General features: G+C 31.7%; 1 protein-coding gene across 2 annotated transcripts; it reads right to left on the bottom strand.

Moving 5' to 3' along the window:
• Positions 1–317: 317 nt before the first annotated feature.
• On the bottom strand, positions 318–9,832 carry LOC114174176 (SNARE-interacting protein KEULE-like). 2 transcript variants are annotated; one of them, XM_028058958.1, is made up of 21 exons: positions 9,587–9,830; positions 8,341–8,399; positions 7,809–7,890; positions 6,959–7,037; positions 6,572–6,622; positions 6,380–6,476; positions 6,243–6,275; positions 5,465–5,590; positions 5,163–5,354; positions 4,985–5,068; positions 4,805–4,903; positions 4,651–4,724; positions 3,264–3,360; positions 2,315–2,440; positions 2,062–2,157; positions 1,803–1,922; positions 1,642–1,719; positions 1,180–1,364; positions 866–956; positions 678–767; positions 318–578 (listed from the first exon to the last, which is right to left on the bottom strand). In XM_028058958.1, exons 1-21 carry the CDS (start codon positions 9,657–9,659, stop codon positions 525–527), a joined length of 1,986 nt encoding a protein of 661 aa, XP_027914759.1. In that variant the 5' UTR covers positions 9,660–9,830; the 3' UTR covers positions 318–524. The 2 variants fall into 2 exon arrangements, 1 of the variants encoding a protein (XP_027914759.1); XR_003602666.1 differs by lacking the exons at positions 318–578; positions 678–767 and having other exon boundaries at positions 1,642–1,726; positions 9,587–9,832.
• Between the last annotated feature and the right edge of the window lie 7,012 nt (positions 9,833–16,844).

Genomic DNA, 16,844 nt, shown 5'->3' with positions numbered 1-16,844 from the left:
AATAATGGCTACTTAAAGATCTGGTATTTCGACACGGAGAATGCAGTAGTATTTTGTGCAGCAAAAAATAAACATATCCTCCGATAATAAACAAAAAATGTTGTAACAATTTCATGACTTATTATATTACGTATTACTATATATTCACTTATATTAATGGTCGGAAGTATTCATTGTTATTCTTTCACAACAGCGACAATATAATTTAACCCAATACTTAAACTTTCCATCGTTAAAACGATCCAGTGAGTTGGAAGTATTTATTATTTATCACAAAGTGGTCTTTAACTAGTTTCTTTCTAGTCTAAATCAGTCTATCCACAGAAAACTGAAGTTATTCTGATCAGTAACCAATGAGCATTATTCATGTTAGTCTGAAGTATCAAATTTCCAAATAATTTGTAACAGCATGATGATTTTTTTTTTGACAGAATAATATAACATGATGGTTAAACTATGTGATTACAACATAAATATAATTTACAAGTATGCGGAGGTCCATCTTCTAGTTGAAGTCCTTAACATCATATCTGGATATCATCTAATGAAATCTCATGCGTCGTCATCATGTTTAATTTCTGAAAAAGAGGAATATTAGCACGGAAGAATGGTTGTGGCAATTCCCGGTTAAGAAACATATTATGTTTTGCATTAAAAAAAGGTAAAAACTACAATACCGTAATAAATTGTGCAGGGTCATCAACACTCGATGAACCGAGAATAATCTCCCTCTTTAGCTTTTCGGTAAGCTTATGACAAACCCTAAGCTGCGTATTCAAAATAGAAACGTATCAGACCAGAAAATCAGAGGGGCAAGGGGGGGTGATATTGAATTATAGAAGCTCATTTTATATGCAAATCAAACCTCAGATCTAGTTGCTCCACCAACAATGAATACAAAGATTCGTTGCCCCACCCTCCTGAAATCACTCGATGCAAGTCTAAGCACGGAATCGCTGTGTGACATCAAGAAAATATAAAATTTATACGTGAGAAAGTCACCTTCATGATTGGCAATTTCCCAACAAAATATCTACAATAATAGCAAGCTTAAACAAGTTTCTACACAACTGAGAAGTGAGGGGAATAATAACCAACCAGAGAGACAAAGGAAAAGCAAACTAATCTCATCCTAAGCAATTAGATTACTGGGAACTAATGAGGAAAGAAAAATTAAACCTTGAATATCCATCTTCAGAACCTCGCGGTCGAGCCCAAGATGGTGTTCGTCTTGATCTCATCGAGTGAGGATTTTGGTTTACAGGCCCAGAAAAAGGTGAACCGTGGTATGATGGACTTGGATCATTCAAACATGGATAATCCTCATTTGACAATTCATTTCTCGCTAGATTTTCAATGAGTTCCTGAATAAAATCCAGTCATCGCATTCGAGGATCATCATAAAGATATTCTTATATATTTAGCATTGGTCAATCATAATTATATAGAGAAAGAATAGTAAATAGCTGTCTGCTTATTTCACATATTTGCAGCCAGAATTATCGTTAAAACGGCAGTGTGGGAATGAAGCATACTCGTTGAAATTGTTATACTCGAGTTTTATTTTAATGCTATCCAGTCGGAGGAATTGTCATCAGTGAATGAATGCATATTCTATACGGAGATTAACCTAATTTGTACCTCTATTATCGGATAAAAGCGTGATAACTGCCATTTCTCTTCTTCACCAGGACGCTCTTTCCTTGCAGCGCGCTTCTTCTGACAACTTAAAAGAACACTTTTCATACAAAACGTAACATTGAAAAACCACATTCTATTCATCAAGAAATTACTGTCATTACCTTATGGATCTCAAACTTAAGACCAAAACCAGATGTTTTACTTTTTTTGGCAACTGGTTGTCCCCCCAGCATTCTAAAATTATGCACAACACTCATATCCTCTTCTGTCAATTTTGCTAGCTGAGAAGCACATAAAAGGTAAAAATTGGATAACATCATTGCAGTAGATAGGAATAGTCTATTTAATAGCATATCTTTAAAATAAAAAATGAACAGCTAGCTAGTGGAAATTAGGTTTGTAATCAGAAAGAAACCATACCCTCATCAAATTCAGGCCCTTTTCTCCTTCAAATTTCTCAGGATAAATAGATGCAAGAATCATTAACAGGCGCAACCTATTTTCATGGGTTATATCCTGCACAAATGCATCATTTATGCGAAGTTTAAAAGACGAAACAGCACAAGTTGCGTGTCTAATCACACAACTCATCGAACACTGAAAAGCTTTCTCATTTTGATACAAGCATTGATTATATGAAACCTAATTTATTTTCCCTATTGGAATTTCTTACTTCTTTCGTGGTAAAAAATTTGATCACATCTTTTGTTGTCGCATCTCCGAAAACAAGATCTTGCTCCAGCTGGCCAACTTCCCGTAGTCCTGACTCCCTAATGATCCTATTAATCTTTCCTGCAATCTGGAAGAAGAAGCCATTTTTTATATCTATGTGGAAATTTGCACCCAGATCATAATCAGATTCACTGTCTTGTTTAATGGTTAACTTATTCTACAAGTCCATGCATACTTGAGGATTTAACAGCCCCTTTATCTAGTAAAACTGTAAATAAGTTCTAACCAATGTCTTTAAATCAGCTGGTTCCCTGTAAGCCATATGAAACAAATGGTACACTGAATTTACCCTCAAGTATATAGGAACTTGTAGAATAGGGTTAGTTTGGATTACTTTTCAAATAGCAGCTACAGGAGAAAAGGAGATAATATGAATTACATTTTCCCCAAGTCAACAAACCTATTCACCTCAACTTTTGAGAAACCATCCCATATTTCTTCAAAATTAAAGATGCAAAAGTTAATCTCACTAGAGGAGTTTAATTCATTTTTTTTCTCCCATAAAGTTTATCCAAAATTGATAGTAGTTTTTTATCAGTCAGGACCTGAAATTAATTTAACCTTATTATATCCACTGACAAAATATTAACTTTATCTTAATCAACTGTAAAGAAAATAATAATTAACTTTCAGAAATATCTAATAAACTCAAGTGCAAAATTTCATTTATTCTATCATCTATCAGCAAGAATCATGACAGTAGCAATAATATTGCATAATTAAGAAGGCAGAGAGGTCATGAAAAGGAAAAACAGAACTAAAATGATATCCAATCAGGCAATTCAAAATCTGGCAGTAACAGAGTACGATACATCTATTTGTGCAAACCATATCAAATTATCATTAGAAGAAGACCAAGCAGTGTAAGAATTGCATTACAAAAGAACTACCTCTATATGGAGGGAGAGTTTGTCAACTTGTTCGCTGTATTGTGGAAGTGCTTGAACCATCTTTTGTATGTCCCTTGTTGACATATCACCACTACCCCTATACATACAACACAGTCCAATAATTTTTGTTATGATGAAAACTAGATGAATAGATGAACACTTCCACCAAACAGCAAATTTAGGCATGGTTAAAACACAAAAATATAGCTTTAATTATCAATCAGGGACTTAAATATTTTACGCAAGCACTGTTTTTAAATGATTCAATAGAAAACAGGAAGTTTAAAACATACATGGCATCCTTGCAATCCTTTAAGAATAATTCCCAGTGGTAAATAAGTTTATTTTTTAATATAAAATTACCCCCAAAATAAATGCTAAAAAAATTTAACTACTATAGTGAGGGAATATTGCAAAATCTTGCCCAAAACCTGAATGTCTTACTGGATGATCAAGTAGGAGGATAAAGGTGCGCTTGAACATCTTTATCATGCTCGAGGAGATTAATGCTAAATTGAAGCCAGGGAGCTAAAGAAGCTCAAACTGATTAAAATACACTATGCAGGACATACACTAAGTTGACATGGTATGCACAACTAAGATAATTGTGAAAGTTGAGGTAGCAAGTGGAGGTTAGAGAAAGAACAAATATTTAATAACCACACAAACAAAACCATTGACTCACCATCCAGGAAATAAAGTTTCTTTCCAACATGGCCCATGTTAATGAGCAGGAATTGATCATACTACGTTAAGGCTAAGACACTCAAATATCCAAGCTGGATATTAAATTCAGATTCTCAGTTCCGAAGGTAATTACAGTATCTCACCCAGTAGTTTAACCCATGTTCTCCTTGTCCCTATGGTAAAATACAAAATGGCTTCAAATGTTTTACTTCCAATCATAAAGCACCGTCAAGTTTATTCCTTTAATTTGTAATATAAAACCACATAAGCAGTAGTGGAAGCTAAATTTAACTTCAGTTTCTCGACTATGGATTGGTCCAATTTAATTTGTCCTATGGAACAAACAATCAACAGTTTGCCGTCAACCATTTGCTCCTTTCTTACATCCCTGTGGTTCAAACCAGAAGGGAATGTTTTGGTGGTCTTCTCAAAAATAAATGGGCAGTCGCAAAAATGTATGATAAAACTCAAGAATAAATATGTAATATCGGAGCAAACCATGATAGGCAAAGCGTCAATTTCATATCACACAGTGTGGAATATAACTGAGTCAAATCATACAGTCTCATAAAGGAAAATCTACAAATAAAAAACGGCAAATATTTAATTTATGATAATAACTAAACCAATAAGTTCAGCATCAATTATCCTCTTATATAACAATGCCATTATGAGAAATCACAAGATAGTTATCACTCACTTTGAACCATGTATTTGTGCAGCTTTATTCTTTGAAACGAAGTTGGTCATCTTCTCATGCAGCCGTTCACTAGCCTGGCATGGTCATCAATATCAAAAGGTATTCGTCTCGCTTAAATCTAGTTTAGTAATGAATGCATAAAAGCAGGACGTACATCTGCAATATGAGCATGGCGAAGTTCAAGCCATATAGGATCGTGATCCTCCAAAAGAACCTCTCTCTTCTCTGGCGGACCACCGGATTTGCCAGGAACCTTGGAAATACAGTAGATTTGTGCTTAGTCACTAGTTGACACAAAAAATTCACAGTGATAAGAGAAGGGTGTGGATGTTACTTCGTGAACATATTTATTTCCCTCCATGTTCAGCAAATCATGACACATGGCATCATAAGTCCATTCATGAATCACGGGAGCTATCTACAAAATCAGAACATAATCCTCAATGTAAACAAGATGACCGTCTGTCAAAAGAATGTTGTAAGTTGATGGCCAAAAAATGCAGTTAAGATACCTGATCAATAGATCTGTCAAGAATTAGCAATTCACAGGTCTCTGTCTGAGGAAAATTAGGTATACTTTTTTTATATTTCATAAGGCAGTCCCAGACTCCAGCAGCAAGCTTTGTAGGTATAAGATCACGGAAAGTAGTCATTGTAGTTGCATCTAGGGACTTGGCAGCACGAAAGCGAACAGAAGGAAATTCCTTAAAAAAATATTTACATACTTCATTAGACTTCATAATAACAAGTTGGAAAATTATAAAACAATGACAACATTTTTTTGTATCCTTGTCAAAGATCACTATTCACATACTCTTAAAGAAGCAAAAACTGTAGCAATTCGTTTTGCCATCACATTCAAACATGCAACACCTCTATGATTATCCTCTTCATCCCCAAACAGCTCCTCTAATGCCCTTTCATTATTTGTGATGAAACCCTGTATTAACATGACAAAAAGAAACCCCAAAATTGAAGGCAACCATTAATTGAATGATGATGGCATTAGAAAATAATAAAGAATTCCTAACAAGCACAATTGGAAATTGATATTCAAAAAGGAAAGATCTCAACAACCCAGTTCACGAATGGTGAGTTCCTAAATAATAAAGAAGATAGACATGAATGGTCAAAATTGCCCATTTGCAAAGATGGACTTCCTAATCCACATACTGGTAGTTAAATTTTAACTTCTTGGATTCTACTTAAATTTATTCTACATCAAGCTTCAAAATCTGCAAATTCAGCAGAGATTGCTAGCTAAGTCTATTCAGTTTTTTCAACCAAAGTCTTTGTTTATAACTGGGAAAGATCTTTCAACAGCTAATAGATTATAATTAATTTAACGGGAAGGAAATATTGATTCATCACTTGAATCTAATTCATGGTTAAGTGTGGAACTGGACCAAAACAAGCAACACTTCTACATGTCATAAGTTTTGATATTTATTATTGACCTAAATGGTAACATGATGCTATTCCGCATGGTTAAAACCAAAGCTTCAGGAATATGATTATATTCATGATAAAAAAGTAAACATATTATAGATGGAAGATGAAATAAATTAAAGTATAAGTGAGCAGCCGCAAACCTGGCTGTCTATGGGAAAATACTCCAAGTTCATCTGCATGTGCCATCCAAATGAGGAGGGAAAGCACAAAACAAATGTCAATTAGGCACAATTATGAATTCAAGCACAACATAGCTTGGAAACAAAAAAATGCTCACCTCTCTCAGTGCACCTAATCGAGACAAAATCTTTGTATCTTTCTTAATATCCAAAACTAATTCTCTGGAAATACTTGAGCTGAAGAAAATAAATGCCCTACAAGATCACAGAAAACAGACTTGAAAACAAATAAGTTGTTGAAGCCCTGATGAATAACAGACAAGGGAGATAATATAATGACCACCACGTACTTCTTGTATAAGGGTGTCTTTCCGGACATGTCTGACAAACACATAATTACACTGCAAATAAAAATGGAGAAAATCACTAAATATGGACCAACTCAAAAAGGAATGATAACTAAGTTACACATTAAAGCTAACTGAGATTGTTCCACGGTCAAAGGATGCAGCATATTAAATTATTCAACAAATTAAATTATAAATGAACAATTTGGAGAGACGGAGAGACAAAGTAATGCATCATCATGTAACTAGTACAGAGCAAAAAAGTAATACAGATAAAAACTGCTGAAATAATTCATGACATCTTTGAAAGTAAGCATAAGGTTGAATTAAATAAAAAGATTAATAAAAATAAAACAAAAGGGAAGCTAATTGATAGAGCAGATATATTACTTCTCTCTGGTTGGCTGGATGAAATATATGGCATCCATGGAGGGCAATGGCTGCCTTCGCTTGTATATGTCTTCAACCACTACAAAAAGAGAAGCAAAGTTTCATGACATACAACAAACGAATTAAAAATTGGAGGTCTAATGGATGAGGCTCCTGCCATTATGTAAAGGTGATCATAAATCAATCCATAAAGGTGTTTTACTTTATTATATAGTTGAGTTTTATATTGATAAAATTAGTAGTAATAAAGAATGAGCAAAAGAGGATACGGCATCTTTAACAAATCCACAAAACAAGATAAAAAGAAAACAAGATAATTGGGGACATAAAATTATCTATATTTATGCCTCCTCTAAAGACATAACAGACCACTCCTTATTTTCTGCAAAGGCTCATCCTTTATATAAGAAATAAAAATTGTAAAAAACCCACAACAAATGTCCTTCTATTTCCAAATTGACAGAATTCAATATTAAATTATCAATATTTGTGAAAATAATTTATTTTAATAGAACAATTAGAACGTACCAAGACTTCGGACATACCAAGGACATGTAATAAACATGGTCAGTTCAAGTTTGGTAAGCATGAAAACAACTGCAGTTTCAATTCAGATTCAAAACGAAAAAAACCAGCATCAAACTCTAGAGAATATTTAATTCTCAAAGAGAAAAGTGGGTGCCAAACATACTCCTATAGTCTTTTCGAAAGAGGTAATAAGAGGATGGGATGGGAATAATTACCCTACTTGGTAATTTCAGGTTCATCATGGCACACTAAAATAAGAGAAGAGAAAATTATGGGGAAAACAACTCATTGTTCCTTGGTAAAAAGAAAAATGATAGCTTACATGAAACGCCTTCATCGGTAATATCAGTCATCTTGCAAGCGTGAGACATTATCTTTACAGTAAGTTTGTCCATTATTAGTACCTGCAGGCAAGTAACCCATGAACCAGTATGAGATGGTACTCAATAAATTCAGCTTTTACCTTGTACTTCTTAGTTTCTTTAATTTACCTTCAATGCTTCATTCAGATGTAAAATATGTTTATATCTGGGGCTACATCTATGCCAGTTGTATTTATACTTGGGGCTACAACATGAATGTGTATCTTACATGTACGGAGTCTAGCCCATAAAGTATAGTACATAGCATATCAATATGGATATCTAGAGAAAACTGATGAAATACTACACATGATGATTGCAGTTCCAATTGATTAATAAAGCACTTTAGACATGCGAATTGTATTATAATTAAGTGTAAACTACAAACTTTAAATAAATAATACAGAAGTGCGAGTCCTTCATTCCTTCTATACCCTGAGGAAAGATATATGAAACAAGGTAGGATTCATCTAAGTAAATAAATATGTATACCTTCCAAGTTGATCTGGAATCCCCTGCTTTTGTTGACCTTAGCATTTCATGTAATAATCCTGTAAATAAGTCAGTAAATAGAAATTGAACAAGTTTATCTGATCATAACCAATTAAAATATAAAAGAAACAAGAGGAAAACCATAAAGATTGCAATACTGACAAAAGATTAGGAAATATATCAAAAAATAAGCAATTTCACATTACAAAACAGTGCCACATTGAATTTGGCGATGATCCTAAATTCTGAAATACTAACTGTAGAGAAGTTCTCATGATTTATAAAGTAACAAATTGATCCGATCAGTCTTTAAATAATTATTAAAATATTCGGGGTGTGATTTCATCCATCGTGCAACTTTCCCTCTTTTTTTCTTTCTATTTACTAATACAAAAGATATAAGTGAAGAAGCACGGTGAATTACAATAATATAAGCTATTTAAAAAATGAAGGGGTAATACGTGTGCACTGACTGCTATATTGACTTTATCTTTGTTATTTGCTGAATTAACATTGTTTGATTATAAATATTATTAGATTATTGAATAACACTTATCAAAAATTGATATCCTGGTACTTAAATGATGAATTTAAGTAATTGAGTTTTCGATGTGAATGACCCATAATGAGTTGGGATAACTTGTTGATTGTTGAATGATAAACTGAATGTGTGCTAGTGAAAAGGCAGAGTTTCTCTCAGTGGTGTTTTCTCTCACACCTATGGGAAGGAATTCTCTCACTAAATGCAAAGACAAAGATGAAGTCATTCATCACACCAGGTGCACGAATTCTACCTTAATTCTCTAGATAGATTATGATGGAACATGTTATGAATAGTGTCTGCATAAAAATTGATCAAGGCATGCCATGAAAATTTCCATCGTGGCCGTGGAGCATACAAATGACAACCCTGAAATAATCATAAGCTGAGAGCACCCATGGAATAGGCAACGGAACCAAAACCATCCAGAAAACTCAATCACTCCATTCCAACCACAAGCACCCAAAAACCACACTCCAAAGTCTAAACTCAATACACGAAACCATAAGCTAGTTGCCCTAACGTGCTTATCATGTAGCTGATAAAAGGTCGAGCAGTAGAAACCATGCGCCAAAGATGATAATAATAAACTCGGACACTAAGATTTTGTTGACAATAGTAACGAAATGCCACAAGTCGAAAAGGCGTGACGAATCATTGATGAGCAACGTAACAAAAAAAAAATGAGGAGAAAAAGGGGCTTACGCTCGCGGGTAATTAGCTTGAAACTTTTGCAATCGCCAAAAAAAGAGGAGGAATCGGAATCGGACATAGACATGTTTGCTTTGCTATGCCGCCCTCTCACGCTTGATTGATCGCTTCAGAGACGACGAGCACAGCCACGGATCGTGGATTGATCACGATGAAAAAGCGTAGGCACCAGCACCAACACCAACACGCTTTCACGCATAACGAACGAAAGAGAGAAAAGGATTTAGTTTAATTTGAATGTGTAAAGAGTTTAATACCCATGCACTATATTTAATTTTTTTAATTATTATTTTTTAAATTAAAAAATCATCAATGACTATTCATGACGTGTTGGAAAATTGTCAAAAATGCAAAGTTGAATCGAAGCTCCAAATGGCTAGCCGTCCGGCGAGTTTTCTTTTCCGGATTTGGCCAGAGGAATGTGATCAGTAGATTAATTAGGGAATAATTATTGAAATCGTGATTAATTTGAAATTTTTTCAGTTATTTATATTAAGGTAGCTTATTTTTTAATCCAATTATTTTCAGCTCTCGTAAAGAGGGGTGAGCCTGATCCTCGAAAAAGTAAAGAATAATTAAACAAATTTTATTTATTCTATAAATATCTAAACAGTATTACCCATAAATTAGTAAATTACAAGCATGTCACACCTTTAAAGTTTGACAAGCAAATCATGTGCGGATAGGTTGCAAGTTTGCGGAGCGTCCACAAGATGGAAGGACCCACCCACCTTGTCATTAGAAAACTTTGTTTATATTCATTACAGCGTATTTAATTATTTATAATAGTTTTTTTTACTTATACAAGTATTATAAATTCTATAAATATGAATTTCTTAAAGTATGAAGAATACATATATGAATAATTCACTTCAACTTTGAAGAATTTATATTTGTAGAATTGACACTAAAATGATATTTTTATTTATATTGAAAATTCTCATAAAAAAAGTGTTAAAATTTACAGTTTTATTTAGGAATGACAACATGGGTTTCGCCATATCGATCAGCCCGCATGCCTATAAAAAAACACGGAACATATTAAAAAATTGAATCTATTAGCCCGTAAAAGTCCAACCCGTAAAAGTTCACAACCCATGTGGGTTGACCCGTTGAACTTCTGTATGAACGTTCCAAAATCTTGTGTGATTGGAAAAAACAACTATTATGTATTTTTGAATGTGCTTGAATTTGAAAAATACATTGTGTATGTCAACAATGTTAAAGTACAAATATAAATATAATTAAAAATGTGAGAATATCAACTTATCATCCAACTTTACAAGTCTTTGCTTAATTTTTTTGAACTTATTAAAATTTCACAATTTATTGAATATTGAAAGTGTTATCATAATGTTTTTTTTATTTTAAAAAGACGGACTGACCTGCAGGCCCACACTTATGCTGGACAGACCTGACTTTTCAGTCCACGTTAAAAATGCGAAACGATCCGACCCAACCTACATTTTGTTGATCAAGTACAGATCAGACCTAAACGGGTCGGATCGACTTGCATTGTCACCCCTAGTTTTATTCCACATGAAACATGCAAATATATACATATAATCCTCTCTTTTATATATATATATATATATATATATATATATATATATATATATATATATATATATATATATATATATATATATATATATATATATATATATATATCCAACATTTCAATAAACTCATATTCACACTATAAACATTTTTTCTTTTAATTTCATACATTACTACTTATACTTTCATTCTTATATACATAACTTACACCATCATATTATTGTGTAAAGATAATAATTAACTATCCTCACTTAGATTGAAACGTGCTTAAATTCTTTTTGACTCTTCATAAAATCTAGAACAACTACGACAAGTTCTCAAAATTAACGGCACAAACAAGGAAATCTTATCAACTTACTAGAACAAACATTGCATAACTATATTATTTTCTTTGTCCTGTTATTCTTTAAATCTAAAGAGAATTAAAAAAAAAAGTAGATAGATAATTTTTTTGTATAGAAAATTACCATTAAATTTATTTGTAGAGCTTCTAATATTTTTTCATTTAACATTTATTCTAAAATAGAAGTCATGTCTTGCACTATTTTTATTTTTAAATGCATAAATATAAATAAAACTTGTTATGAATTAATGATTGTCCATTAATTTGATACATTTACTCATATGATTCATTACTCTTTACGGTAAATATTTGTATTAACTAAGTTGATTTGTTTTCTTTATGGATTACATATTGTATCTATAAATAGGACTCTTCCTATCAATAATAATACACAGATGAGTTGCTCCTTATTCTCTATTCTCTATTATCTATTATTCTCTTTATTATTCACTTTATTTCATAACACGTTATCAGCACGATGCTTCAACCAATTGAGGATTAGTGGAAGCTTTTTCTCTATAACGACAGTGCTTTGTGTGTCTCAATCCAGGCTCTTTCTAATCTTTTCTCAAATTATAATTTTAACTTATATTCTTCCTCTTGCGATAAGAATTGTTTAACTTTATCAATTTTCATCTCCGTCTTATTATTTTTATTTTTATTATGACGGTGATTATTATGATTATTTTGATGATTATTATTATTATTATTATTAATATTATTATTTTATGTGTTAATTCTAAACACGCGAAACGTTGCAAAATTTGGATTTGTGACCTTTGATATTACAAGGAAGAATTTCTAATATTGGATTTTAAATTTTGAAATATATTTAGATGCAATGGATATTGGGATACCATTAAATAAAGAAATAAAGCATCTAAGCAACTAATTTGCTCATAACAAAAATATTGTGAAAAGAGATTTCACAAATATTTTGAATTTATTTCATGCCTATGTATGGCTGGCTGGACAAAGCAATAAAGCTTTTGATGAAAAATCATGAGATCCGCCTAATCTGCTCCATTACCAGAAGTGAATGCAGCAATCAATATTATGAATTTATTTCATGCCTTTGTATCGCTGAACAAAGCAATGAGCTTTTGATAAAAAATCATGAGACCTCTCCAAATTGGTTCTGCTCCATTCCCAGAAGTGAATGCAGCAACATTTTATTTATATTTTCATGATCGATCATGATCTTGATTTTGGACATGGTTATAAAGAACATTTCAAAGACACATTTTGTCACCAGAAGTGGCACGATAATGTGAAAAAAAGGAGAAGGAAAATGTGAAAATATTGACAAAAAGATGAAGGTATATATTATCATTACGATGGTAAAGGCCATTTGAGTTGTACTTATTGTACACCAGAGCATCTTACAAATAATGAGAAGAACATAGAAACACACTTTGCTTATGAAGATGGTGATTCTGATTATGGTCATATGGATGCTACTCATCTTAATATTGTTATTTTCTTTGCTAAAACAAATGAAAGCATTGATCACCTAATTGATTATGAGAGTGTTGAAAAAAAAAATCTCATATTGATATTTACGTTTATATGAAAAACGAATGTTTTGCACTAGTACCAAAAGAAAACGAATGTTTTGCACTAGTACCAAAAGATATGTGTCTTATTGATAGTGCAGCAACTTATACAATTCTCAAGAGTAATAAATTTTTCTCTTGTTTGATAATGTGAGACATCGATGTTAGTATTATTTATAGTACTACAAATATATTTGAAGACTCTAGAAGAGCTACTATACTTCTACTAAGAAGTTGAATAGAAACTTATTAAGTTTCAATGATATTTGTCTAAATGGATATTATATTGAGACAAACAATGAAAAAGATATGAAATATCTTTATATCTCTATGATTGAGTTGAAAAAGAAAGTGTATTGGAGAAATTATCAACATTCTCTTATAGTTTGTACTACAAGTTTATTAGTACAATTTAAATGCATGTCATGGTAAACCAGAAGTTTACAAATCAAAATGATTGTCTTGTTTGACGTGATCAGTTATTATGATGTGAAAAAAAAAGGGTTGAAAAACTCATGTGAACACGTTTGAAGCGTGGTAGACCTATTGGTTCCAAAGATAAAAACTCTTGAATGAGAAAGGGGGCTAATATGCAAAATAACCTAATCGAAAAGGTTGAAATCCCAAAATATTCATTTGACATAATTAATGGTTCGGTTCCAGAAGAACCTCAGGTACCTGAAATGGTTGAAAATGATGAGATCTCAATAAATTATGTCATGAATCATATAATATGGAACCAAAATGAAGTTAACATTGACGAAACTTTTACTTATAACATAGCGATGAATGCTATGAATGACAATGAAGATCAATAAGCAATGATCATTGAAGATTGTCGGCAAAGAAAAGATTGGCCAAAATGAAAATATGCAAAGAAGCATAATTATATTTGTTTGCTAAACGAAAGGTTTTTGGACGTATGGTTCGCACTCCTGAAGTTGTGAAACCCATTGGGTACATATGGATTTTTGCGCAAAAATCAAATTAAAAATGATGAAATTGTTAGATACAAAACATAATTGGTTGCTCAAGGTTGTTCATAAAACCTTGTATTGATTAGTGAAAAAAAATATGTTCACTAGTATTGGATGCAACAACATTGCAATATTCGATTATTCTAGTTGCACAACAAGGTTTGCATTTACATCTAATGAATGATATTACAACCTATTCGTACGGTTCTTTTGAGAATCATATTTATATGAAAATCCCTGAAGGATTTTATTTGCCCAACAAGACAAACTCTAAAGAGGGTTATTCAATAAAATTGAACATGCTCTTTTATTGATTAAAGAAATCAAGACGTGTGTGGCATAACCGTCTTATTGAGTACTTATTAAAAGAATTTGTTCTTGTATTTATATGAAAAGATCCAAATAATGAATTTGCCATAATTATTGTTTATGTAGATGACATAAACATCGTTGGAATTCCTAATGAGCTCACAAAGGCAATTGATTACTCAAAGAAATAATTTGAGATGAATGATCTTTGAAGGGCAAAGTCTTATTTGAAATTAGAAATTGAGTATTTAAATAAAGGTGTTTTTATACGTCAAGAAGCTTATATAATTAAGGTGCTTAAAATGTTCTAAATGGACAAGTCATATCCATTATGCACTCCAATAGTTGTGAGGTCGTTAGATGTTGATAAAGACTCTTCTTAGACCTCAAGAAAATGACGAAGATCTTCTTGGTCTAGAAGCACCATATCTTAGTGTCATAGAAATACTAATGTATCTTGCGAATTATACTCGATCTAATATTGCATTTGCTATAAATTTGTTAAGCAAGATATAGTTCTTCAACTACAAGAAGAAAATGGTTTGGAGTAAAACATATACTTTGTTACTTTAAGGGTACTACGAATATGAGCTTATTCCATCCAAATGATTTAGATTCAGACCAATGGGTTATAGATATGCATGTTATTTTACATATTCTTACAATGTCACAATGGTTGATCACAAACAAGATGTTTGTACACATGTGGTAGCACAATGGTTTCATGAAGGTATATGAAACAAACCATAGTAGCAACATCGTCTAATCATACAAAATTACGAGGAAAGTTGTGAATATGTTTGGTTAAGGTTTATAATTCAACATGTGCAAGAAACTTGTGACTATCCCCGAGAAAGATTGAATCAACAACCATATATGAAGACAATAGTGTATTGTTCAATTGAAAGGATGATATAGATATCCAAAAATTCGTTCATCTGAAAATATGACAAGTCTATTTGTAAAATTTTTGCCAAGAAAAACTTTTGAGCAAATGACTCACAAATTCGGACTCTGTCACCTTAATGATGTAAATTTACATGAGGGGAAGAAATAGAATATGTGATGAACAATATTGTATTAAAGAATACATAATGTTGTACTCTTTTTCCTTCACTAGGTTTTTTTATCCCAAATGGTTTTTCCTATTAAGGTTTTAACGAGGCACATTCTTTATCAATGGACACTCAAGGGGGAGTGTTATGAATTAATGATTGTCCATTAATTTGATACATTTACTCATATGATTCATTACTCTTTATGCTAAATATTTATTTGTCTTAACTAAGTTGATTTGTTTCCTTTATGGATTACATATTGTATTTATAAATAGGACTCTTCCCATCAATAATAATACACAGATAAGTTGCTCCTTATTCTCTATTCTCTATTATCTATTATTCACTTTATTTCATAACAAAATTAACAATTTATTACGAAGCCGCTGCTCTATTTTAACATGTAAATATGTAATTAAAAAACACTAAAATTAACTTTATCTTTAACCCGTATAAACCGGATTGATTACATCTAACACAGATAAACATTTACCTCACCATTCAAAATAAAAAAGGGAGAATGAATTCCATTAATTCATATCAATATTTTTTAAAGCAAAATTACTCAGATTCAATTCTTTCACAATTACCCAATATCAATAATGAAATTGCTGAATGATTTATTGAGATGTGTCTAGTTTTGTATTCATCGAAGTGACATGAGTAGTCAAAGTTTTAATTTTTATTTCCAACTATAGTTAGCTGTGCCTTTCAAACTTTCTTTATCTACTGTGCTATTCAGGAATCATATGATTTTATCCCAAAAAAAAATCACATTTCAATATTGGCATTGTGAAGTATTTATTAAAATATCAATATGATTTTGACAAGCATTTCTAAAAATTGCTCAATGCCACTACGCGGTCCATTAAAAGAATTGATAACTCGTCCTCTGTTTTTATATTTTATCATTGATGTTGTGACACTTTTAGTAATAGAACATATTCAAAGTAACATCTATTTATCAATGAACACTTGTTGAGGTATCAATAAAATCGGATTAACGTGTTTTCTGAAAAAAAAAGTAATAATAAAAATTGTTGGAGTCTTTTTCTGATGGATCATGTAAAAAAGAATAATGATATTTTGACTACTAAATTTTGACAATTTTATTTTACAATGACATATTTTAAATGATTTTAGAAATATTGCTAATAAAAAAATGAAAAAGTGCAAAACCACTTAAAAAATATCACATATTATTATAAGAGAAAGAGAAATGAACATAAAACTTGATGAAGAATAAATCATATAACTTTCACTAAATAATAATGTCATTCTTATTAATATTAAGTCATAAAATGTTCAATACAACACACATACACAGATTCAAAGGGACAGTGATGAAAATTGTTCAGGTATACAAGTTTGATCAGACGCAACCTAAATCAGAGCATGCAATATATATTCCTCAGTAGATGTGGTTACAATCCTCTAGAGTCAAGCCTC

The sequence above is a fragment of the Vigna unguiculata genome, chromosome 2, assembly GCF_004118075.2.
Source record: "Vigna unguiculata cultivar IT97K-499-35 chromosome 2, ASM411807v1, whole genome shotgun sequence".
NCBI classification, from domain to species: domain Eukaryota; kingdom Viridiplantae; phylum Streptophyta; class Magnoliopsida; order Fabales; family Fabaceae; genus Vigna; species Vigna unguiculata.
This window is presented reverse-complemented; position numbering and strand designations above follow the sequence as displayed.